This window comes from Muntiacus reevesi, chromosome 2 (genome assembly GCF_963930625.1).
Source record: "Muntiacus reevesi chromosome 2, mMunRee1.1, whole genome shotgun sequence".
Taxonomy (NCBI): Eukaryota; Metazoa; Chordata; class Mammalia; order Artiodactyla; family Cervidae; genus Muntiacus; species Muntiacus reevesi.
In genome coordinates, this window is record NC_089250.1 from 224303039 (window position 1) to 224329231 (window position 26193).

The 26193-nt window shown below is 43.9% G+C and overlaps 1 protein-coding gene and 1 pseudogene across 1 annotated transcript in view; one reads left to right on the top strand and one right to left on the bottom strand.

The window, feature by feature from the left end:
• Positions 1-224: 224 nt before the first annotated feature.
• On the bottom strand, positions 225-347 carry LOC136161958 (U4 spliceosomal RNA; annotated as a pseudogene).
• A 5685-nt stretch (positions 348-6032) lies between these two features.
• USP10 (ubiquitin specific peptidase 10) overlaps positions 6033-26193 on the top strand; it is a 64805-nt gene continuing 44644 nt past the window's right edge. Inside the window, exon 1 of the mRNA XM_065925121.1 lies at positions 6033-6156. Coding sequence (XP_065781193.1) covers positions 6136-6156 — 21 coding nt within the window. The 5' untranslated portion in view covers positions 6033-6135. The remainder of the gene's footprint in view (positions 6157-26193) is intronic.

Genomic DNA, 26193 nt, shown 5'->3' on the forward strand with positions numbered 1-26193 from the left:
GGTTGCCAAGGGGCAGGGCAGTGGGGGAGGGGTAATTGGTGGTTTGGGATTAGGAGATACAAGCTAGTGTATAGAGAATTGATAAATAACGGGGTCCTATTATAGAGCACAGGGAGCTATATTCAGCATCCTGAATCAACCACAATGGGAAAGAATATGAAAAAGAATCTGCTATATGTATAGCTGAATCCCTCTGCTGTATAGCAGAAATTATCACAACATTTAAAATCAATTATACTTCAATAAAATAAATTTTTTTTTTATTTTATTTATTTATTTTTTCCAATTAGCAATAATCGCGCCTCGGATAAACCTCATTGGCTACGATACTGCCCCTGCGCAAAGCTAATTTTTTTTTTTAATAAAATTTTTAAAAAGAAAGAGAGAGAGGGGGAAAGAAAGGATTTCCCTGGTGGTCTAGTGGTCAACATTCCATACTTCTGCTGCAAGGGGCACAGATTCAATCCCTGGTCAGGGAAGTTCTGTGTGCCACATGGTGGGACCAAAAAAAAAAAAAAAAAAGTAAGAGTGTCTTTATGGTTTGACCCAATTTCCAAATCAGATCCCAAGCAGGCCTTTGGCAAACCTTAGTAGTGATTTGAAAAAAAAAAAAAAAGAAGAAGAAGTGGTGGTTTGGGCTTCCCTGGTGGTCCAGTGGTTAAGAATCTGCCTGCAAATGAAGAGGACATGGGTTCAATCCCTGGTCCAGGAAGATGTCATATGCCACAGAGCAACTAAGCTCATGTGACAACTACTGAGCCCAAAGGCTGTAGAGCTCTTTCACTGAAACGCAGAATAGCCCCTCTTGCCGCAACTAGAGAAAGTCTGCCTGTAGCAATGAAGACCCAGTGCCACCATAAATCAATCAATCTTAAAAAGCAAAACTATAGTTCTATCTTGTGAAACTGCTTAAAAAACAAAGTGATGGCTTGACTTCTTTCAGCTTTCAATACTGTAGTGGGTAGCCTATCCCTTCTCCAGTGGCTCTTCCTGACCCAGGAATCAAACTGGGGCCTCCTGCATTGCAGGTGGATTCCTTACAACTGAGCTATCAGGGAAGCCCCTCTTTCAGCTTCCTCAGCCCCCAAATGGGGAAACCAATAGTCTTCACCTCACTGGGCTTTCTGAGAATTAAAAATGGTCACTAGTTCATTCATTCATTCAAAAAAAATCTATTGAAAGGCTGCCAAATATCTGGAACAGTTCAGTTCAGTTCAGTTCAGTCACTCAGTCATGTCCAACTCTTTTCGACCCCATGGACTGCAGTACACCAAGCCTCCCTGTCCATCACCAACTCCCGCCGGAGTTTACTCAAACTCATGACCATCGAGTCGGTGATGCCATCCAGCCATCTCATCCTCTGTTATCCCCTTCTCCTCCTGCCTCCAATCCCTCCCAGCATCAGGGTCTTTTCAAATGAGTCAGCTCTTTGCATGAGGTGACCAAAGTATTGGAGTTTCAACTTCAGCATTAGTTCTTCCAATGAACACCCAGGAGTGATCTCTTTTAGGATGGACTAGTTGGATCTCCTTGCAGTCCAAGGGACTCTCAAGAGTCTTTTCCAACATCACAGTTCAAAAGCATCAATTCTTCGGCACTCAGCTTTCTTCACAGTCCAACTCTCACATCCATACATGACCACTGGAAAAACCATAGCCTTGAGTAGATGGACCTTTGTTGGCAAAGTCATGTCTCTGCTTGTTACAGGTGTGTAAAAATATCAGGGAATAAAGGTAAGCTTCCTGGAGCTTAGAGTCTAGTGGAGGAGATGGATAATCCACACTGAAAATAAATATTCTGCACACTGTCATTCAGTGAGAAGTGCTGTGGAGGGGAAAAACAAAAACAGAACAGGAGAGACCATGGTTGGGCAGAGAAGAGTTCCTTTGAGAAAAGTCCTTTTGGAGCTGGTGGCCATAAGAAACCAGAGATCTGAGGGAGTAAGGGGAAAAAGTTCCAGGCAGGCAGAGCGGCACATTCAAAGTGAAGTGGGGGACCTGCCTGGTGCCAAGGTGTCCTTCTCAAAATTCTTAGTGTTTGTTTTTTTCTGGCTGCATTGGTTCTTCACTGTTTTTTTGAGGGCTTTCTCTAGTTGTAGTGAGCAGGGGCTACTCTTTGTTGTGGTGTGAAGCCTTCTTACTGTGGTGACTTCTGTTGTGGAGCACGGGCTGTAGGTAATCGGGCTTCAGTAGTTGCAGCATGAGGCTCAGTAGCTTGGCTCATGGGTTCTAGAGCAGAGGCTGGATACTGTGATGCCTGGGCTTACTTTGCTCCAGATCATGTAGAATCTTCCCGAACCCAGGATTGAACCTGTGTTCCCCTGCATTGGCAGACAGATTCTTATCCCCCGTGCCATCAGGGAAGTCCTCAGATTTCTTTTCATTTTACAAAATTATTGCTGATCCCCAAAACTTTTGTTTTTGTGAATTCTATCTGATCACCATTTACCAGTTAGGAATGAAAACCAAAATATTCATAAAAATGTGTGACAATTTATTTCTCATAAATTCATTGTGTATCAGTGTAAAACATAAAATATTTTTAATGAAATATAACTTTTCAAAACAATGGCAAAATGGTGTTGAGAAGAGTAGCATTGTTTTATATTTTGCAGCTGCATTCTCTTATTGCTTGTGACTTTAGTTGCTTGTGATATGTCGCTTTGATTCAAGTGTGAAGAAAATCCAGCCTCACACAGGGCATGCAGCTGGGAAGGCAGAGAGGAGTATTTTCCTAAAAAGTATAGTTCTCAAAAAGGAATGGACTTTTTTTTTTAAGAAGAAAATTAGGAAGGGCCTTTTCCAGTAATTGTGTATATTTTTATTTGTTGCTTATGAAAAGCAGTTTTCTTAAAGGAAAACTGCAAAGTGGAATGTGAAATCATCTCAATGAATTTTTCAATCTCTGTTAGATTAAAATCCACTGGTCTATCTTAGTATTTTGAATGGATCTTTTATTCATGCATGATTTTATAACATCCTACATGGGTCATTTGGAAAACACTGATTCAGTGAATTATGCACACCTTCCAAATATGAAATATTCCATTAGCATTAAAAAACAACAACAACACTCATTTGTTACTATCACCATCAATCTCATCAGAAAAGTCTTTAAATGTTGGGAAGCTGCTCAGCTCACAATGGTGGATATGTCTCCCCAATTTCCAATTTTTCTTAGAAAACTTGAAATTTATTACTGGCAATATCCTGTCAAACACACCGTGCCCTTGCAAACATTATCTCCCTTTCCAAAAAATCTGGGAATCATAACAATAATTTCCATCATTTATGGAGCTCTTGCTCTATGCTGAACATCTTACTAAGTAATTTACATACATTTTCTTGTTATTGTATTCATTTCCACTACATTCCTGAAAGGTATCATTCCTCCCGTTTTACAGAGGAGGAAACTGAGGTCCAGAGAGGTAGGTACTTGCCCAAGGTCACATAGCTATCGGTACTCTTCTAGACTATCAGAGTTTCAGGAAAGAATTTTCCATGTAGGATAGGTCTAACTGAAAAAGTCTAAACCCTTGGACCCAAGAATTAACTCCTGCTTGTCAGACCATATAGCCATTGGTTTAGATGGGAAAATATGGGGCCCCTGTCAAGAGGTAGTTATCAAGGCTTAGCTCAGATGTTACCTCCTTGGAGAAAACTTATAGCTTCCCTGGGATATAATAAAAAGTCCCTTATCATTAATTGATTGGTAGTTAAAAAGTGCTAGGTACCATATTCCATGAGCTAGATATATTAGTTTCCTCCTGGCAACATGCTTGCAAAGTAGATTGTATTATTCCCCTGTGTTAATTTCCTGTTGCTGCTGTAACAAGTGGCCACAAATTTACTGGTTTACAAATAATTTTGCAGTTCTGTAGGTCAGAAGATTCACTGGGCTGAAGACAAGTCGTAGGCAAGGCTGTCTTCTTTCTGGAGGTTTTAGGAGAAAATCTGTGTCTTTTCTAGTTTCTAGAACGGCATTCCTCCATCTTCAAAGCCAGCAGCCTAGCATCTTGAAATCTCTCTCACTCTGTCTTCCCTCCCCACTTAGTTGTTAATTTCTCTGATTGTCTGATTCTCTGGCTTCTTCCCTCTTTCTTTTTTAAAGGATCTTCATGTTTACATGGGTCCCACCCATTTAATCCAGAATAATCTCTTTATCTCAAAGTCTTCAATTTAACCCCATCTGCAAAGTCCCTTTGCAATGTAAAGTCACATCTGTACAGGTTCTGGAGATTGGGAAGTGGACATTTTGGGGATGGGATGACTCTGCTTACCACACCTCCTTTTACAAAAAATTAACAGAAAGTTTAAGAAAGTTTACCTGCTGAAATTCATGCAGCCCAGTGAATGGGGGTGTTGGGATTTTATTTTAGGCTTCCTTTGGGGGGGGGGGGGCTGTGGTAGGAGTTTGTTCCAGTGTGCAGGCTTTCTGGCTCTCTAGTTGTGGGGTAGAGGCCCACAGCATGTGGAGGTCTTAGTTTCCCAACCAGGGATTGAACCTATGTCCCTGCATTGGAAGGTGGCTTCTTAACCACTGGACCACCAGGGAAGTCCCTTTCAGGTCTTTCTTGACTGTGCTTTCCTCCCCTGGTTCTCATTGCAAGTATAAGGGCCTGCTAAGGACTGTAGGGCCTACAAGGAAGTGTGTTAGTTAGTTAGTTGCTCAGTCATGTCTGACTCTGCAATCCCATGGACTGTAGCCCACCAGGCACCAATGTCCATGAAGTTCTCCAGGCAAGAATACTGGAGTGGGTTGCCATTTCCTACTCCACAGGATCTTCCCAACCCAGGGGTCGAATCTGGGTCTCTTGCATTGCAGGCAGATGCTTTACCATCTGAGCCACCAGGGAAGCCCGGCACCCCCAGTGCTTGCTCGTATTTCCCTTTTCACATGTATCTCCTTGTATTGAAATCAAGTGGTGCCACCATTAAAAAAAAACAAACAAAACATGCTGTTGAAATTCTCTGGCAGGCCAGTGGTAAATAAAAAGAAAAAAAAAAAAAGGAAGAAAATAACGTGTTATCCTGGTACTGTCTCTGCACTGATTTGAAAATTAGAACTGGGTCTCACTGATCATAATTTAGATTTTTTGTTCAAGCACCGTTACAATAAAAACCAGATGTAAACCACCATCAGTCATCAGTGGGTTTTCATATCCCTCCCTGCCTTTATATATAGGTAGGTTTTTTTCCTGTGGTTTTAATCACAGCATGGATACAATATTATTGTTTCCCTAGCTTTTAAAAGTTGTTTCTTTTTTTTTTTTTTTTTGCCAGTGTGTTCACACTCATTTAATCTGCTCCTCACAGAAATCTTATGAGTTAAGAAATTTTATTAACCTTATTCACGGGTGACGAACCCAAAGACTCAGCTGGAGGGGCCGAAGCAGGTGGTACCCTGCATGGTCAGGTGGGGCTCACTGTTTCTGGAACCAATGACCCGAAAACTGGTCTGTCCGCACACTTGCATGTAGGTGTGTGATAGGTAACACTTACTGGATGTTTACCATTTGCCAGGCCCCAATCCTAAACGCTTTACGGGTGCGTTTTTATTTTTTAAAAATATTCTCCGATGCCTAGTTAAAGGCGTGGCACAATGCAGGCGCTCAGTGTGTTTGTGGAATGAATGAAAAGTGAACAAATGAATGAATGGGTGGATGCGACATCCATAAACGCGACTGCTCTGAGATCTTCAGCCAAGGGTTCGGCGGAGCGGGACGACCTCAGGCCGCAGCTCCCGGCCCGTACTTCCCGAGTCTCGCCCAGCACCGCCCAGGTGACCTCCCAGAAGCCCAGGCCGAGTAGGCGCTCTGGCGTTATCACCTCTGTTCCCCGCGCTTTCCCCTCCGGGCCCGGGAGCTCTGGTCTGCTGCAGGCGGGCCCGCATCCGCCTAGGGGTGCGGGCTCAGGGTCCACCCCGGGCCGGCTCCCGCCGCGCACGCCCACCTGTCGGCCGCGCATGCGCAGCGCACGCCTGGCGCGCCCGGCCTCCCCGCGCCCCGCGGCGCGCGGCCAGCGCGCAGGCGCGGCGGCCGATGCGAGTGTGTATGTGCGGGCGAGAAGATGGCGGCGGCGGGGGAAGCAGCGTGAGGAGCCGGACGAGCGCCGAGGCTCATTGAAACGGGCCGCCATGGCCCTCCGCAGCCCGCAGGTAGCCGCCAGCCGGCGCCCTCGGCGGGAAGGGGCCCCAGGCCGCGAGCGGGCGGGCGCCGGGGCGGACGGGCGGGCGGGCGCACCCCGGCCCTGAGCGAGCGTGTGGGAGTGGGGGAGGGCGCCGGGACACGCTGCCCGGGACTAGGCCCCGAGCCTCCCGCCGCCTCCGCGCCTCGGCCGCCCTCAGCCCGGCCCGCCCCGCGCCCGAGCCCGCCGGGCCCCACCTCGTGGGGGCGGCGGAGAAGGGGCGCCCGGGCCGGCCTGGAGAGGGTATGGGGGGCCGCGAAGGGGTTAACCTCAGGGCTGGACCGCGGGGCGAGCCGGCGGTAAGGATGGGGCCCTGGCCGTCCCGGGAGGCTGCCGGGGGGCTTCGGGAGGCCCGGGAGCGGCAGAGCCTTCCACGCCCTCCGGTTGCCTCTCTGCCCGCAGCGAACCACGAAGATTTGGGGGTTCACCGTTTTCCCCTTGACACTAAAGGTTGCTTTCGCAGTTTGATTGACCCCGTGGCGGGGGTTTGGTGGGAGTGAGGGGGATTGCTGGTTTCCTGGCTTTTAGATTGAAGTGACTGAGGAGCAGCTTAAGGTTACTGTTGCAAAGGGGACTCGAAATAACTCGCCCGGACCGTACTTTTATTAATACCTGCCTTTGAGTGACATCCTTTGCATGAATCCGTCTCAGCCCGGCTGACACTATACTAACGCACACTGTCAGAGCGGTCTCTCAGGCTTAGGGGCCACTTAATCCCGTAGTGGAAAGAAAGAGGAACGAGCACGCTTTTAGGGAGATAGTGTAGAGTTGAACTCAGTCCTCCCCACTCCCCCAAATACAGTTGCTCGGTTTGAAAATCAGCATGTGGTCTTATTTGTCGGGCTTTCTGTGTAGACCACTAATTTGTCGACTTCCAATCCATAGAAGTTGTTGCACTTTTTTGTTTCAACTCAGTGTGTTGTAGTGTTAACTTTGTATTAAATATAGGGAAGTGGAACAAAGTAGCTATTGGAAAACTGGTGGCCGGTAAATCATAACCCTTTCTAAGCATTTGGTTTTTGTTGCCCTTTTGGGAATGGAGTAGGTTTTAATAATTTGTAATTAACGCGTGTCGCGGAATTTAAGAGGCGATAACTTAAAAATGAGATCTTACAGGAAGCTGCAATTTTTTAAAATTTTTGGCGCTTTGGTTTACTTTATAACTGTCCGCCTTTAACTTTTTGTTCACTAGTACCTCTGCTTTTGAAAGTAACTCAGTAAAGTTCTATGCACAAAAAAAAGGGCTTAGTGGTTGAGTAAGTTTTACAAGTGTGTAATTCAAAGATTTCTTTCCTTAAGAGATTTAGTATTTGCCTTTTTCTCAACTTAAATTTTAAGATAGATAGCTACAAAATAGGTACAAGGTTCATTGTGAACGAATGGGTCGTAGTTGTAGTGATTTTGAACAGAAAGAAGCATGTTTAGGCATAATTCACTTCATTATCATAAGCACCAGTCACAGGGCAAAATTGAAATGTTAATGAGCAGTGATAATATGTAAACATGATTGTAATTTCGTTTTCTTTCTTTGTCCTAGTATTTGTTTTATACAGCATTATTGCCTGCATGTTGTACATCTTTGGAAAATTAAGGTGGCAACAGTTGGCTGAACATAAATGTTAGCAACACTTTGGGTTTATTCTTTTAAAGTATGATTGAAATGCTTTTAAGTTCTAGCATAGACAAGGTAGGAAAGGAAATGGTATGATTTCTCATACTTTTCATAATTTTCTTTTTAGAAGTGTAGTATGAAAACAGGTAGTGAAATCATGTATGTGACAGGATTTAATGGTTGGATCCTGCTTAAGTCAGGCTGAACATTTTATTTTATTTTTTTTTAAATTTATTTATTTTTAAATTTTTTTTTTCAGGTTGAACATTTTAATAATTTAGTTTTATTCAGTTACCTCCTGTCCTAAGGGTACTGCCTTGGTCATTGCCATTCATTAATTCAACAAATACCGATTGAGCGATCAGCCTGTGCTAAGCACTATGATGCATATAACGTGTTTACCGTGGTGGTTCACAACTGCAGATTAGCAGTAAGGGCTCTATTTTGTTATGTTTTTTCCTTAGGTTTTCTTAAGGGTCCTATTTTAAAATTGGATTTTTAAGGTTACAGTTTAAAACATTTATAGATTATATCCTATTTCCATAGTATTGATTTGAACCCTTTTCCCTAGATTGATGTGAAACAGTGAAAAACTTGGAAACCTTTCTAATGTGGATAGCTTTCAACACATTTTAACAAACCCAAATAATGAACTTTGGCAATTGAGGTGAAAGTACATCTCTGATTAATATTTGTCCTCACGAGGGAACTGATGAAATGATTTGGGATAATTAATTTGAACTGACCAGTGCTGTCTTAAACCAGAAGAAGCGTTTGTGATCATTGCAGTTGTTCTTAGAGAAATCTCTACAGTAACGCTTCTTACACCCTGTTTGAATATCATGTGGTTGCTCCTGTTCTGGTCCTCTGCAGCGGGCTCACGCCAGTCTTTTCCTTACCTCTGATAAAATAATGTGGCCCCTGATTTTACACTGGGGTTTCTTGGATCCAGTTTACAGCAGATGTTGAGTGTTACGGACGCATTGAGTATCTTTGTAGCTGACAGCTGTTAGTAGTTCTCCGAAGAGAAGCATTTTTACTGGCGTTTCATAGTGAGCAGCTGAAGCAAATACAGTTATTTGAAATATAGGATATTTGGAGATACCAGTGTTCGCTTGTAGAGTGACAGCAAGATCTTGAAACAGGTCCTCACACTAGATACACTGTTTAAAGTTTGAGGTGATGGTCTCCTCAGGGGTTCCTGCAGACAGCAGTGGAGGTGAGCCCCACCCAGGGCCTCCCCTCACGCTCCGGAGCCCACCTTGTGGGGACCAAGTGATGAAGTGATGGCAAGTAATAAGTGAACCCGCCTCACTCTAAATTCCTCTCCAGAGCAAAAGTTAGGATGTTTATTTCAGATTTTTTTGAATATCGAACTGACACGACTTGAATAGTGGGTCACATAGGAAAACTTAAGGAAGAAAAAGATTCCAAAGTGTAATGATTATTTAATGCCAGGCCTAGTGGCACATTTACTTTCTGCTGTGCTCAGACTGTAATATTCAAGTAATTGAGAAAAGTTGTGTCATCTCAACCTGAAGTAGTTACATCAAGTTTTTTTGTTTGTTTGTTTGTGTTTTTACAAATTTCAGACATGCAAGTACTTGCTGTTACGAGATCTGGCTTTACAAGTGGCACATTGAAGGAGGTTGCTGAGGACACTCTTACTGACAATACACTAAGTATGAAAGCCAGTGGGAAGTGCTTGCTTTTGAATCTGTAACCACGCTGTCACCGTTCTCTTTCCTGCCACACAGGCAGGAATCACTGTGGCACAGAACAGATAGATCTGTCTGCAGTGGAATTCCCTGGCCTTGGGCCCCTGGATTACTGTCGTTTGTCGTTTCGGTGCTGCTTCAGCAGTGTAGATGTTCAGTTCCAAAGACTTGTGTGTGCTTGGACTGCAGTTTTCCTGTTTTTGACGTGATCTCCCAATAGGTCTTTCTGTGATCTTTTCTGTCAGTGCCGGCTGGACGGAGAACTGAGTGTAGGCAAAATAAAGATAGCCCTTGGGGTAGGTTTATAGTACTATTTGTTTCAAGGATCAGACATTGTAGAATCTGTCATAAACCTCAAAGTGGAGTCTTCAGAGTGCAGACTTTTCATGAGTGCCACTTTCTGACTATTTGAAAGCTCCTCAGCCATGACCCCATTTTCAACAGAGGACCCGAGAAACCAATAGCTCTGTGCTGCTCCCCGTCTGGAAAGTCCCTGTGCTCGGGTTGCCCTCTCCCGGGAGTAGGCTTGGTGAGGTGTAGAGGTGGAAGTGTGGTTTGGGGTGGGGAGGACACAGCTGGTCTTCCTGGACATGCTCTCTCTGGCTGCCTTGAACGCTGAGAGATGACCAGGTGCCCGGACCACGTGCTAGCCCAGGGCTGCTCCTTTGCTTGCCCCCCTCCTGGGCTTCATCTGAAGCTTTTTTTGGTTGTCATCTTTCAGGTCAGTTCTCACTATATTTTTTTGGTTATCAGCTCAAGGACCATTTCACCATCTCATAAGCCTACACTCTGTGATATAAGAGTCTCACAAGTAGTGCATTGGAAATAAAAATACCTCCTAGTAGAAAGACTGGTACTCCACTCTTGTGCCTTTGGTATCCAAGTTTTACACCTAGCTGCCTGCCTTTCTCTCTCTCTCTCTGATGATGGTACAGTTTTGTTTCCCCACTTGTACTGTTTTATGGAGAAATGCTTCTTTTTATCTGTGTGTACTACATGCACACAGTTGGCATGCCAGTGCTCTTTTCTAGCAAAGAGGTCTTTAAAGTTTCAAAAGATTCAACGTGATAGTTGCAAACTTATTGCCATTGGAGCTACTGTGAAAAAAAAATTAAATGTAACTTGAATAATATTAGAGATCTCAAGTATGCTCTGCTGTAAGACACTGAATGTAGGGAAAAAACCTAGCATTTAAGACTGAACAAAATAGAGGACTTCATGTTACAGACCTGTTATTGTGGATGAGCTGGCCGGGGAGGGAAGGGAGGAGTCCCGTGAATAGCCCCCCCACACCCCCATCCTCACCTGTCTCCTGGAGCTGTAGTTCCATGAGAGCTTCCATGAGGAAGTGGTGGGGACTGTTTTTTGGACCATTTTCTCAATTTCCTTTCCTCACTGTTCAGAAAAATAGACATTTATCATTATTGTGAGTACAAGTTCAAAGTATTCTTTGTTTTAAAATATGTTGAATAAAGCTGGATCTCTATAAATTGTCTGCTGCAAGCCATGGACCTTGTGAACTACAAGAACATTTAATACATGGCTTTGTGTGGGGAATTTTGATTTGGCTTCTGGGCTAATGAGTTAGTCTGCATTGTTTAATTATTCTCACATAAAGATAGTATCCTTTTCTCTGGATATAAGCAATGTGTTTTAAATTTTATTATGCTCATTTAAATTTAGTCAGGGCCAGTCAACTTGTGAATTTATTTGGTATTCTGGTAACCGTCAAGAGCATTTCTAGTTTTCCTCTTCTTATGTGTCTCTCCTATTTTAGACAGTTTATAACTCCAGAGGAGTGAAGCAATGCCTCTTGAGAGACTTTCATCATTAAAATATGTACTCTTTCTGTTTTTTTCTGAAAATATCAGTCTTTTTACTTTTGATAGCACTTAGGAGGAAATAAAAGAGAATTTGAAAATGACGTTTAATTCTCAAGTGCTTGGAGATTCCTGCCTGATGTTGTAGAAAACTCCTGTCTCTTGATGTTTAAGTGGTAATTCTCCTTGGATGGTTACCAAGATGTGGTGTTTATTTGAGACCTGGAGAGTAGGGCTTCGGGGTAGATCTGCTGGTTGGACAAAGAGGAGCATATTTATTATGAAATGAGCATTGCAACAATCAGCATGTGGACCGTCTGTGTAGTTTATAAGCTGCATGGTTTGTGAAGTGCTGTGGCTGGCATGATCCTTAACAGCAACCCTGTAATGTATTCCTGTTATCACCATTTTACAGATGGGTAAAGTGAGGCTCAGGAGGTTGTGATTGAAGTCATGTGGCCGTGAAAGGCACTATCGGGGACTTAAGAGCAGGTTTGGACTTCTAGCCTCTGCCATTTATACTTGGCCAGACTGATAAAGGCCTGCTGTTTCACAGTGCAATTTCCTCATGATAGTTCTCAGAGAAGGTTTATGGAATGACCGAATGAATGGAATAAAGGTTTACATGTTTAAAGTAATTATTTAGGGCTGGAAAAGGAAGTGGCAAGCCACTCCAGTATTCTTGCTTGGAAAACCCCGTGGACAGAAGAGCCTGGCAACCTACAGTCCATGGGGTCACGAAGAGTCGGGCACAACTTAGCGACTAAACAGCAACAACCAGTCCGTTACTAATTGCTAGAGTCTGTGTAGAGTGCATTTTGGCAAAACTTGTTCTTTGATTTTATTTTTGAATACAAAATAAAAACTTGAATTTCTTTTCTTTTTTTTTTTAAAACTTGAATTTCTGAAACAGACATTTTTAAAGTAAAAAGTCACTCTCTCCCTCCCTGATCCTTGGTCCCATTTGTCTGTCTTGTGTGCCTTTCCTATTCAGACACTGTTTTTGTCCCCTTGTCTCATAATGCAGTCTTCTAACCAGATGGTTGGGCTTCCCTTGTGGCTCAGCTGGTAAAGAATCCACCTGTACTGCCGGAGACCTGGGTTTGATCCCTAGGTTGGGAAGATCCCCCAGAGAAGGAACAGCTACCCACTCCAGGATTCTGGCCTGGAGAAGTCCATGGACTGGATATGGTCAGTCCATGGGTCGCAGAGAGTCAGACACTGAGTGACTTGCGCACACACACGACCAGATAGTCAGTGAGCTGGACTTTTTGGAGCACCTCTTGTTTCTTAAAATTATTGAAACTGTTTATTCAAGTAGAATAGAATTTTTCTTCTTTTTATTGGATTTTGCCAAGGGATGGAGCAGATGTTCTGGAGGTTAAAGTGGTTCTCTGTGACCCAGTGTACTGAGAACTGTGGAAGTGCTGTAGAAATTTGTGACTATTAAAATGCCTGAACAATTTTTTTTTTTTAAGAAATGGTATTTTGAAGACATTCAACCCCTTGATTATAGCAGTCATGGTGTCCAGTTTCTATATTGCAAAAAAAAAAAAAGGCCTGATTCAGATTCAAATTCTTATCTGTTGGTCAACTCTGCTTTAAAGAAGACCCCTGAGAGGACAAACCTTTGGTTAGTTTGAGAGGTTAGTAGGTCATCAACCTTGGTGACTAGTGGGGAATTGGGTAATGAACCTGAGCTTTCTCCTGTCTTATTCAAAATCAGACTTTCCTCACTTCCCCCCTTTGTTTATTTCTTTCTTTATTTTTGGCCACTCCGCAATCTTAGTTCCCTGACCAGGGAGTAAACCTGTGCCCCCTGCAGTGACCTATGGAGTCCTAACCACTGGAGCACCAGGAAATTCTCTAAAAGATGAGCTTCTTTAATTCATTAGTTATTCGGAGGCAGAGTGGGAGATACATTTTGCTTAGTAACATTAAGAAAATAATTAGTGATAAATTAAAACATGAAGTTTTTTTTAATGCTAAAAAAACTAAAAACTTAAAACTACATACTAATTTGATCAAAAAGCAAATTAGACTGTGAAATATTTGAAAAAGATTGAGAAAGACTTTTTCATAAAATATTTGTCAATAAGCAGGTTCATGTTTGGTCTCCTCCCCTTGTATTTATTGAAATACTGCAGTGGCAAGAAAAGAAAAGCAAATCCTAAAGAACTGTCCCACTCCTCATGTCTGCTTCCTCTCCCCAGAAATCATATTCCATCACTTCTAATAAAATGCAAAGTCAGGTATTCCAAGGGTAGTATTCTGTGCCTTTGGAATTAATTTGTAGTATACCAGGCACTTTTATTCAGAACTGCATATAAAGGACTTTTTATCTTTTGTGATTGCTCAAAGAATTTTGGTGGCCAGGCGTTAGCAGGATAGAGCGGAAGAGAGATCTGTACTTTGGGGGTTGACAGGGTAGTAGGAGAGGGAAACCTGCTAATTGGTGAATCCCTTTTTTAGGGTGGTAATTACTGTAACAGAAGTGTGAACAATATAGTCAGAAACTTTCATTCATTCGTTCAGTAGGTAGTTATTGAGTGGCTACTGTGTACCAGGCACTGAGGATGGAATGATAAGCAGAGATGGGCATTGTCCCTCTTACCAGGGAGCTTACTGTCTAGAGAGAGCGACTAATCAGATAGTCACAGGAATGCAGAGGGCCATTCCACACTGAAGACCACGTCTGGAGGGAGGGCAGGGGAGGCAGGGGACCAGCTCCCAGAAGCAGGGCTTTGGCCGATACCCAGTCTGAGATGGCTCTGTGGCTGCAGGGCCTGGGGAGCCCCTGAGAACTCAGAACTGGGTGCCAAGGCGGTGGAGGGGTGGGGAGGCGGCCAGTCTTACCCTGGGGAGAGCGTGGAAGAGGGTGACGCACTCACACGCTGCCTGCCCCACAGAACCATCCTGCAGGCTCAAGGTGGCCTCGAGCTTGAGCTTGGGGAGGGTGCGGTGGAGGTGGGAGGAGTGGCAGCGCCATGTGGGTTGGAAAGCGAGCGTCAGGGGAAGCTGAGAAGAAGCATCAGGAGAAGCTGACTCTCCTAGAAAGATGACATTTGAGCAGAGAAGCTCAGGGATGGGGTGTGGGGGGAGCGCGTGCGGAAGAGCAGAGTCTTTAGGCCTGCTGCCTGTTTGGGCACCTGTGCCTGGTGTGTAGGGTGGGGTGCTGGGACGCTGTGGGGGGTTGGGGGATGAAGGACCTTGGTAGTCCAGCCTTGGTGGTGGTGTCTGTGGGAAAGCGCAGGCTCTGTGTGGGTTGCTGATGGAGGTGGTTGTTCTAGGCCCGGTTGGGATCCTCCCCAGGGTGGCAAGGGTGTCCTCTGCCGGCTCTCCTCTAGATCCCAGAATGTTCTCTCTGCTCACCTCAGCACCTTAAACCCTAAAACTTTGAGGGGGGAAAATGTAGGACATTTGTTTGGGAATATCTGAGGCAGATTAGTGCAAGGCAAATAGCCCTTGAGTGTCCTCAGTGATAATTGGATAGAGTCGTTAGGAAAGGTCATTTAGGGGCATCAGTTAGTTCAGTTCAGTCGCTCAGTCATATCTGACTTTATGACCCCAAGGACTGCAGCACCCCAGGCTTTCCTGTCCATCACCAACTTCTCAGAACTTGCTCAAACTCATGTCAATCGAGTCGGTGATGCCATCCAGCCATCTCATCCTCTGTTGTCCCCTTCTCCTCTTGCCTTCAGTCTTCTCCAGCATCAGAGTCTCTTCCAGTGAGTCTGTTCTTTGCATCAGGTGGCCAAAGTATTGGGGTTTCAGCTTCAGCATCAGTCCTTCCAATGAATTTTCAGGACTGATTTCCTTTAGAATGGACTGGTTGGATCTCCTTGCAGTCCAAGGGACTCTTCAAGAGTCTTCTCCAACACCACAGTTCAAAAGCATCAATTCTTCAGCCTTCAGCTTTCTTTATAGTCCAACTCTCACATCCATACATGACCACTGGAAAAACCATAGCTTTGACTAGATGGACCTTTATTGGCAAAGTTATGTCTCTGCTTTTTAATATGCTATAGGTTGGTCATAGCTTTTCTTCCAAGGAGCAAGCGTCTTTTAATTTCATGACTGCAGTCACCATCTGCAGTGATTTTGGAACCCAAGAAGATAACTTTTCTCACTGTTTCCATTGTTTTTCCATCTGTTTGCCATGGAGTGATGGGACCGGATGCCACAGTCTTAGTTTTTTGGATATTGAGTTTTAAGCCAACTTTTTCACTCTCTTCTTTCACCTTCATCAGGAAGCTCTTTAGTTCCTCGTCACTTTCTGCCCGTATTCTCTTTAATTTTTGGAGAGGGGGGCAAATTTAAAAACCAGCATTTATTCCTTGATTGTAAAGAAAATATATCACCCATATATCATGACTCTGAGATGACTTCTGTTAATATTTTCAAATGCTTCCCTTGAAATTTTAGACATTTGGGTTCATCTTACATAATGTGCTGTGCTGTGTTGCTTAGTTGTTCAGTTGTGTCCGACTCTTTGCGACCCCATGGACTATACAGTCCATGGAATTCTCCAGGCCAGGATTCTTTACCAGCTGAGCCACAAAGGAAGCCCAAGAATGCTGGAGTGGGTAGCCTATCCCTTCTCCAGCAGATCTTCCCAACCTAGGAATCAAACCAGGGTCTCCTGAGTTGCAGGCGGATTCTTTACCAACTGTGCTATCAGGGAAGCCCTATTTTATATAATAGTATTTCTTAAGTCACGGTCCTTGGTCATTGTCTTCTCAGTCGAACCACCTGGCATCCTGGTGGCCATCCAGACACACTGAATAGGGACCCCTAATTAGGCCCCCACTGTTTCCCTCAGCCCCCCAGGGCCTCAGCCTCACACGGGTGTCAGAGCCTCTGCATGCTTTTGTTTACCGCCTTTCCCCTTAACCTGCCGAGCCCTTTCCCATGAATAGAATTAACTGAGTCCTATTTTGGGCATTTAAAAACGTTTTCAGTCGAGGTTAGGTATGAACAACAACAAAAGACGCCAGCTGTGGCCCTCTGAGAGGTAATGTTAGTAATTTTAGCCCTGAATCGAGTGACTTGTGGAAACAGAACCGACTGAGGAGCCTGACATGTTGCCGCTTTGAAGACCTGCCACCCTGGGTCTTGAGCATGAGAGTTCAGTTTTGTTTGAAGTTCAGCAGCTAACTGACAAATTCCTTTCTGAAAACATTTATTCAACTGTTGCTCTATATTGTATTATATTCGCCAAAGCCATAAGAAACTGCTGGGTGCCATGTGATGAGATAGGACTCTCGTGTGAGGGGCAGCTCGGGCTCTGCCCCAGCTCCGTTTAACTGTGACTGTCTGCCGTCTTTGAGGATTGGGGCATAGCATTGAGCCAATTTGCCACTGGAAATTCTTGCAGCCTTTTTTGTTGTTGTTGCTGGTCATGGATTTGTCAGTTTAGTTCTTGTCTCCAGTTTTTCATAAATTGTTGCTAAAATAACACTCTTGATTCCATCTTGGTTCTTACTGAATTCTTGGCTTTTCCGTGCCATACTACACAGTGTGAGTTAGGTGCCAGGAGCACAAACTTTCTTTTTTATGTGTGACTGGTGTTCTGTTCCATGAAAAAGAGATAGAGATTGCTTTGGAAAAAAATCTTGAGCAGTCTCTTTAGTTTTGGCTGGAAGCTTCTCTGGCTGTAACTGAACTTCACTCCCAGTGACATTGTAGCAATATCCTAGCCATGACTGGGCTTGGATACAGAGTTGCTGCAGCTCGGTTTGGAAAGACTTGGCCTCTCACCCCCTGACACATGTTGAGCAAATGAGTCTCTTTTCTTTTTAAGATGGACAGAAAGTAAAATATGTTGCCATTTTGTTTCTTTGCCATTGATTTCTTTTTGTTGAAAGCATAGATCTGAGTTAGCTTCCTCTGTTCCCTGTGAAGAAGGGAAGGACTCCCAAGCGTGTCCTGCACGGGGAGCCTGGAGGGCCCTGTGGACTTTGGTGCTGGGGATGCCCTGCCCTTCCTCCTGGTCAGTCAGCTCTTCCCGGAGGCCTGCAGGCTGCTGGCCCCGGATGGGCCGAGTGCCTGAGCAGTGGAAGGAAGGCATGGCCCTGCCTGGCGGAGGGCACAGCACACAGACGTCGTCTGGCAGAGCCTACTTCCAGTCCTAGGAGTGAAGGTCAGGACCACAGGGTGCGGGAACCACAAGGCACAGATTTGCCCTCCCTAGACATACCTTTATAGTAACGAGAGCTGCTGCAGAAGAGGTGGGCTGCTCCTCAGGTTTTCAGATGGATTGCAGTTCTTGCGTTAAGAATGCATGTGACCTCTAGGCTTTCTTTAAGGGTTTCATGACTCTCATTATTCCTGTTGTGTAGTTTTTTGAATCCAGGCGACTCATCTGTATATCAGCTAATCTGTTTTGTTTCATTCTTTAGGCTGTTTCTCAGCAGGTTTAGCTGAGATCAGAGGACCGTTACTGATACAATAAATACCTTCATGATAGCTTTCCCCATGGTGGTCCAGAGCATTGATCCTTTGTTGACCTGGTCTGAGCAAATGCCATTATCTCCAAATTCCAGAGCCACAAAGCTGTCTACCTTCCCAGGTGGAGAGCCTGAGTATGTCACTGGTGAGTGTGGAAAGAGAGCTTTTCCATTGGCTTGCCGCCTCAGTTATGTTTGTGTTTCCTACCTTTGTCATCTTAGATATCTCAGCCAGTGTCATTGTTCGTCCACTGGTTATTTTTTGAACTCAGCTATTGCCAACAAAAATGAGCACAGATAAGTTGTCTCTGCTGCAGCACGCTACCTGCTCTGTCCACGCACTTGCTCCCTGGCCCTGGGCCACTTGGAGTGCACGAGTCTTCTCAGGCAGGCCTGCCTCCTTGCCCTCTTTATTTATTTTAGTTTTTCAAAGTGGACAGGTTGGTTTATTTTGCGTTTTTCCTAGGACCAGACCTTAGAGATGGCATTGTTGTTGTGTACTTGCTAAGTTGTGCCCAACTCTTTTGTGACCTTTGGACTGATGGGGTGCAAATGGTAATATTTTCAAGTTATTGTCTCTTTTCGATTGTGTATTATTTTTCAGTTGGCAGGATCATAATTGAAACTGAGAATATGCTCTAAAATGCCATACTTAGAAGTAACCTTAAAGTCGTTGTTCATTCACTAAAGTTAATGTTTGACTTTTTTCTTACCCCCACAGACTGCAGAACACCAGGCTCCCCCTGTCCTTCACTGTCTCCAGGAGTTGGCTAGAATTCAGGTCCATTGAGTCAGTGAAGTTAAATTGTTTTATGTCTGGCAATAGCAGATGATGTTCCACCATTTAATTCTGTTTATGTTCAGGGAAAAAGACTTTCTGACCTAATTGGAGATTTCCAGCTCTAATGCCTCCGTGGGTTAAGCTTCAGCTAATATAGTGAAAGAATGAAATGTTGGCTTCATTTTTTAATTTCTTTTCTGCCCTCTTTAAAATCGCAGCCTCCTGCATCCCCACTACCTTCTTGTCTTGCTTTCTCTTCAGAGCACTTAACACCTTCTGATCCCCTTCATCTGGTATCCTAACAGTTATTTGGTTCATTCTCTCTCTCCCTTTACTAGAGTGGAAGATTAGTGAGGGGAAGGAGTTCTCTTGTTCACTGTTACATTCCCTGAGCCTGGAATGTAATAAGTGCTCAAGATATATTTATTGATGAATAATTAATGGAAGATATAACACAGTCTGTACATTTAGGAAATCCCTGGTTGACTGTGGGAATGAGGCTAATCACCTGTTAAAATCCAGAGTAACTCAGGTTTGTTAGGAAAGCAGTTTGCAAAGAGGATACTCGAACTGAGTTCTGTGTGTCAGAAGCCAGCCGGGACAGGCGTGTTAGCTGCTGCTTGTAGCGGCTCTAGAAGGTGTCTAGTGTTCTTACCCTGTGTAGGGAGTGGGTGACTCAGTAGGTGACTGAGGCATAGGAAACCATTGGGGCAGGTTCTGAGATGTGCAGTGTGTTGAGCTCTGCAGACATGGCAGGTTCTGCAGGGGGAATTCAGGCAGTGAAGGAGGTGGGTAATGACTGGCCTTGAGAATGAATGGGATTTGGGCACATGGAGAGAAAGGAGGAGAGCATTTGATGTGGGCTGGTGCCTCCAGCGTGGGTGGTAAATGGTCACCCAGCCTGAGAGAGGAGTTGGGAGCCCTGCAGTGGTGTCCAGGATACAAGGCTCAGCTTGCCGTAAGGAGGACCCTGGGATGCTGTGCTACATCCCCTGTTTCTCAGGCTGATGCTACATTAAAAGTCAGTGGGGGATCCTGTTAATGGCATGTTTGGCTTCTGTAGGTCTGGACTGGGTGGGGGGTGGGGGGGGCGTCTGAGAGCTGCATAAACTCCCAGGTTGTGTCTCTGCTGCTGGGCTGGGAACCACACTGTGAGTAACAGGGTGGTATAAGACGTGAGGAGCGTGAGAGCGTCTGCATGTCCTGAAATCACGTGCCGAAATGTGTGCATGTGCATTCTTGAGGTGGTGGGCCTCATTTGCTTGCATCACTTCCTCACCACCGCCAAAAAGGTTAGGGGAATCAGTGTCTCACAGAAGTAATGTGCCAATTAAACAGGATCCTAGCTCCCTGACTGGGGATCACTTAATTGGCATGCTTATTTTAATTCATGCAGTTGCTGCTGTTTTTACCAAATGAAATCTTTTGAGCATTTTGATGTTTTGATGAGATTGTCCAGGAACTGGGGTATATATATAATTCAAGATAATCTTCCAAGTTTCTCATCCAAGAGTTTGGAAGAACAGTGAAGTTTGCTGTTGGCATAAGTGCAGGACCTGGTTTTGAGGAAATAGTGGACCTTTTGATTTTAAGGTTAAGCCAGAACATAACAGTGAATGAATCTGGGGGTTGGCAGCTTGAACTGTGGAACTGGAGTATAACTGAGCAGTCCAAGTTGAAAGTGTGAGTTTGGAATTCATCTGCTTAGTTGAAGCTGTGAGAGTAGGTGGACTGCTTAATGGGAGAATGAATATCCAGGTGTCAGCCCAGAGGAGAGAGAATGGTTAAGAGCCAGAACCAAGTCCTGAAAAAGGTACAGAGTTCCCTCCAGGAAAGATTATTATGAAAAGTGTGTGTGAGAGAGGTCTTATTACTAATCAAGTGCTTGATAGATTGATGAGCTTAAGGATGTAAAATGATTTGGTTTGAATCAGGTTATTTTTGGAAAACCAGAATGTTGGAGGCGAAATATTTCATTGAGTCAAAAGAGCAAATGGAAAATGAGTTCCATTACAAAGCAATGTCTCTGTCAAAAAGACATTTCTGAAAAGTTGCATTGGAGTGGAATGTTTCTATCAAATTATTTCTAGTTTAGTTGTGTTACAGTTTTTCTTCTGATTGTTGGGCTTTAACTTGTTAATGACCAATAAACCCTTAAAAGCACTAAGAGTTCCCATTTTACAAACATCTGCTCTAGAGAAAGTAAAAAGCATCTTCTCTGGATGTCCGTCGAGCAGTGGGTGCTCTTACGGAGTGAGCATTCGCCTCAGATTGTGTTATAGTTTCTTATGTCTGGTTTAGGGCTCCCCCTGAGTGTGGGGATAGTTACGCTACCCTCACCCCAGTTTCTGCTTCGTTTCTTCCACACCTCACTCCTTGGGTCTTGGCCGTGCCCCTGTGTTCAGTGATTCTGAACCCTGACTGCACATCACATTCACATAGGAGGCATTTGAAATGCTAAGTGAAGCCTTGCCTCCCACCATGGAACCCAGAATTGTGGCCTGAGGATGCTCAGTTGGTCCTCAGGTGTCTCAGGGCTGAGAAGCACCACCTGATGGCTTTGTCCTGTGCAGCTGACCCTGTTCCCCAGCTTGGTGAGCTCCACCTTTGTAGGAAAAACAGTATTGTGAGCTGACTGGGGTAAAATTTCTTTTCCAGAATTCTGAGCTCCACATGTTTACCGTACAAGAGACTTTCTGAAGTCTTGAGTTTCATTTTTCTAATAAAATACTTCTAATCATAACATAATTTACATATGTAATTCAAGAATGGAGTTCAGTCTATTGTTTTGGCTGGTCAGGTAAACTATATGTCCATAATTACAATCTTTGGAGGCTGTTTTTCAGCAGGTCATTAGGTGAAGGTTAAATTGAGAAAATAAAAAGTGGACTACTTCCTGAGTAGGTTGGCAGATCCTTAAGCTCTCAGTACCTGTTCTTGCATTCTTTTATTTTCAGCAGATAGTAACTTTGCAGCTTTTACTGTCTTGACCAACTCTTCTAACTTTGGTCTTCATTAACAACCAAAGCAGTTCATAAGAGGAAACATTCTATATACTTTCTCCTTAAAATTGGAAGGAGAGGAGTGTGTGTACCAGCTAAGACGAGTCCTGTTTCTTAGGCACCTCTCTGTTTTTCAGGGTGTTTGAAGACACCATTGGCAGTGACCAACAGAGGAAGATAATCTATGTAGTCACACCTCTTTTGTTCCAAAATGTCTTTTAACATGGAGCTCTGATTTAGTGATGCACTTTCCTTTCTGGCAGGTGGCCTTCAGTAGTCAGGCTTTCGTTGGTTTGGTTCCAGCATATTTCATTAAGTGAAAAATCCTGTAGAACAGATGGATTTACAAGTTTCTGCTCATGTAGCATTTTGTTTAATGCAGTCCTAGTTTTGATTCAGCGTTGTTGGCACTGATTGTCTGTGTGTAGTGTGGGGTTGGGTATGTCAGGGGATCTAGGCAGTTGTAAAGGCCAAGCCAGGCATGAACAGTCTGAGGTTGGAGGCTTAGAGAGGCCGGTTATAGTGATAACAGGCAGCGGAATACGGATGCATGCACTATAGTTTAGGTCGTGTTGTGTACCACTAGTTAGGGTCTTTGAGTTAAGGAACATGAAAATCTTAAAGAGCCCTCGTGTGTGAGTATTTATCAAGTGCTTAAGAATTCTACTTATGTAAACAGAAAATCAGTATCGTGGTCCTTGATCTTCAAGAGCTGTTTTTATAATACAACTGCCTCATCTATTTATTGATAGATGTGTGTCTAGTTAAAAACGTCAACCATATTGAGGTATAATTTAATACAATAAATGTGCCAATTATAAGCTAGCACTTTGAGTTTTGATAAATGTATATACCAGGGTAACTGCTCCCACAATCAAAATAGAGAACATTTTCATTGCCTGTAAGTTTCCCTCATGACCCTTCACCACGAATCCTCATCCCTCTCCCAGGCAATTACTGATCTGTTTTCTGTCACTATTATAGGCTAAGTTCCCGTTTGCTAGAATTTTCTTTATGTGGAATTTTATAGAGTACTCTGTGTGTTGCCTCCTTTCACTCAGCATAGCATTTTTGACATTTGCCTATGTGGTATAAGATTCCTTCCTTTTCAGTGCTGGGTACTAGTCCATTGTAGGGATGGACCACAGTTATCTCTTCACCTCTTGATGGGCATCTTGGTGATGCCCTAGATGGGCACCTCTTGTTCTAGCATTTGGCTGTTATGAATGAAGCTGTTGACCACATTCACGTGCAGGTCTTTGTGTGAATATACATTTTCATTTCTCATGGTTAAAATACCTAGAAGTAGAATTTTTCTATGTTATATGGTGGGTGTATGTTTGATTTTGTAAGAGGCTGCAAAGTTTTTAGAAAGCAGCGGTCACCTTTCACATCTGCAGCAGCAGTACCTCGTTCCCCTCTGTGTCCTCACCCACCCTTGATAGGGTTCCCAGGAACATGAGCCATATTTGTGACAGAAAAGTGAATCTGCCTGCGAGCAGGGGTTTCTTAAGGAAATAGGCTTTAATAAGGAAGTTTAAGTAGAAAAGAGCGAGGGGAAGAAAAACTGGGCAAATGCCCCCAACATGCTAGACACAGGGGACTTACATGGTGGTCAACGATGGAGGGCTGGGGAGAAAAAAATGTACTTTTACAGTTGATCTGACCTGATGCACATCCACGGTTTGTTTTGCCACTGCCCCCCATTTTTCCCCTTTAAGGTTTAACACTTTGGAGGTTGATTTTTCTCTAGTTCGGGAAACCATGTGATTATTGTGAATGATTTTCCTCTAGGTCAGAATATATTCTCTTATTAAAGTTTTCTATAAAGCTTTAATTCACTTTTCTTGATTATGGTTAAATGTTATGTTTAAAAATTGCATGTTATATCTTGACTATGTTAAAAGTTTATATTTAGAAGTGAAAATTGTGCCCCTGCTCGTCCACCTCTGGTGATAGTAAAAACAGGAGCATAAGAAACAATGAGAGCAGTTGAGTTGGAGTTCTTCAGCCTACCGGCCTCTGGAGTGGAACTGCTGCTGTAGAGAGGGCGTTGGTCCTCAGCCCTGGAACTTGGATTGGTTGTGGGCTTTGCTTTTCTTCCTCCTCTTCCTGAACTCATTTGTTCAGCAGAGCTCTTGAGCACCTGCTATATGCCAAGTACTGATGCACGCGATGGAAAAGATGAATTGACTTGGTGTCTGTTCCTTTTTAAAAAACAACTTTATGGAGATATAATATACATGCAGTGAATTTAATTCATTTAATGTATATAGTTTGATGAATTTTGACAGAAATGGTTCTTTTTCATTGGTGTTCACTTTCCTCTTCCCATCCCTTCCCTTTCCTTCCTAGATTAGCACCAAGGTGATTGAAATGAAAATAGGTGGAATTTTGAACTTCTTTCTCCTAGGAGTATCCCAGATAACAAGTACCAAATTGACTCCCTAATTTATCAGCTCTTTTCCATGTGATAAAAAGTCTATATAGCAAGTTACTGTATAATGAGGGCTGTTTAGTAATAGTTTAGAGCAAAGCAAGTTAAAATTTAACTGACATTGAGTAATGTACAATAGGCCTGAAAAGTTGGTAAAACTGGATTTCTGTTAAGTGAATCATGTTTTCTGATTTGGAGAGTACAGTCTGTGGAAACAAGTTTCAACTTAGACTCCCCATGAAAGCACTTAAGTAAATCCAGTCTATTAAAAATCTTGGAAAAGTGAAGGGATAACTTTTTAAAAATTATTATTTTTTTGCCACGCCTTGTGGAATCTTAGTTTTTGGCCATGCCACGCAGCATTCGAGATCTAGTTCCCTGGACAGGGATCAATCCCATGCCTCCTGCTTTGGGAGTGAGGAGTCTTAACCACTGGACTACCAGGGAAATTGCTGAGAGGATAGCTTTTGATAGGACTTTAATAGTCAGAACAAAATACACAAACCACATGAAACCAACACTTGACATTTGAATCTTAAGGAGGGAGTGGCTTTGTCACACTTTTTTGTCTATATTTTTCCTTCTTGGGACTCCTTAGCCCCAAGAAAGTGAGGAGAATCCTGCTGCAACCCTGGGTAGTCAGTTGAGGCATAAACCTTCTTCTGCCCACCTCTTCCTCTGTCTGCTTCTGCCGTTTGTTGTACTGTCTGCAGTGCGCAGTTCACGCACACGGTGACAAAATTATAAATATCATCGTGTCCCAAACTTTGTCTGTCTTGTTCAGAATTTGTTCTCATAATCAAGCACAGTTCAGCGTGGATAGTTGGTTCTCAATACATGCTGTTAAATCAATGAAATTCCTGCTGTGCATTGAACATTGTCACCTTCAGGTGTCCCCTAGGCCACCCACACCAATTTCCAAAGTTAAGGCTGAGCAGTGACTGTTCAGTAGATGTCACCATCCATCAGGTACTGGGTCCTGATTTAAAAAAATTAAAGAAATTTAAAAAAAGAAAGAAATTTAAATGATACTTTTTATGCAAGTACTGATCTCTCTTTTTTTTTAACTTGTTAATAGTTCTCCCATTTAAATAGCTGTACATTTTGGCGGTTTTTAGTATATTCACAGAGTTGTGCAGCTACCCCCACAGTCCACTTTAGAACACCTCATCTTTCCAGAAAGAGGCTCCATACCCATAATGATGACTCCCTGACCCCTTCCCACCCAACCTCTGGCAGCCACCCTCTTTTTTCTTTCTGTCTCTGGGGATTTGCCTCTTCTGGACATCACACAATTCATGTGATGGATTCTTGGAGCACATGGCCCTTGAATCTGACTCTTTCACTCAGCATGATGTGTTCAGGTGCCAGCCACCTGGTAGTCATGTCAGTCTGAGAACATTCCCAAAGCTGTGTCTCTCCGGGTTAGATCCAGAGGATCCTTTTGGAGCTAGGAAGAACTGTGGAGATGGATTTAGTCTGGCATACCCTGATTTTAGAGATGAAGTTAAAGCATTCATCACTCGGAACAGTGGTTTTTTTTTTTTTTTTTTTTTTTTTTTTTTTTACCGCCCCCCGCCCCCCCGTTCGGAACAGTGTTTTTTTAGTCATTAAGTGTTGCCAGACTCTTTAAACCCCACGGACTGTGGCCCACCAGGCTCCTCTGTCCATGGGATTCTCCAGGCAGGAACACTGGAGTGGGTAGCCATTGCCTTCTCCAGAAGGTCTTCTTGACCCAGGGATCAAACCTGCATCTCCTGTGATGCAGGAGGATTCTTTACTGCTGAGCCACCAGTGTATTAGTCCTTAACGTTTCCTCCTACCTCCAGAATTCACTTTTGTGTTGGGAAAGAGGGAGGGGGGAGGGAGAAGACTCTACTTCCTGTTTGGTTCTGGCATTTGATCCTGCGGGGCTGGGCTTCGAGTGTTCTTGGGACACTGTGCCTGGGTCTGACTCACAGGTGTCCGACTGCTGCAGAATCTGTGAAGTACAGTGCACACGCAGCAGTGTTTATTGATCATGCCTTTGTAGCCTAAGTTTTTACCTCAGAGGCTCACCTCCCATTTCTCCCAATCCTTTTGAGGGCGGAGGACACTGATTTGGTGGCAGCCAGCACAATGACTTATGTTTCTGGAGCTCATACCTTGGAAGCTGTGTTCCGGCGCCCCCTAGTGCCTGTTCTGGGGGT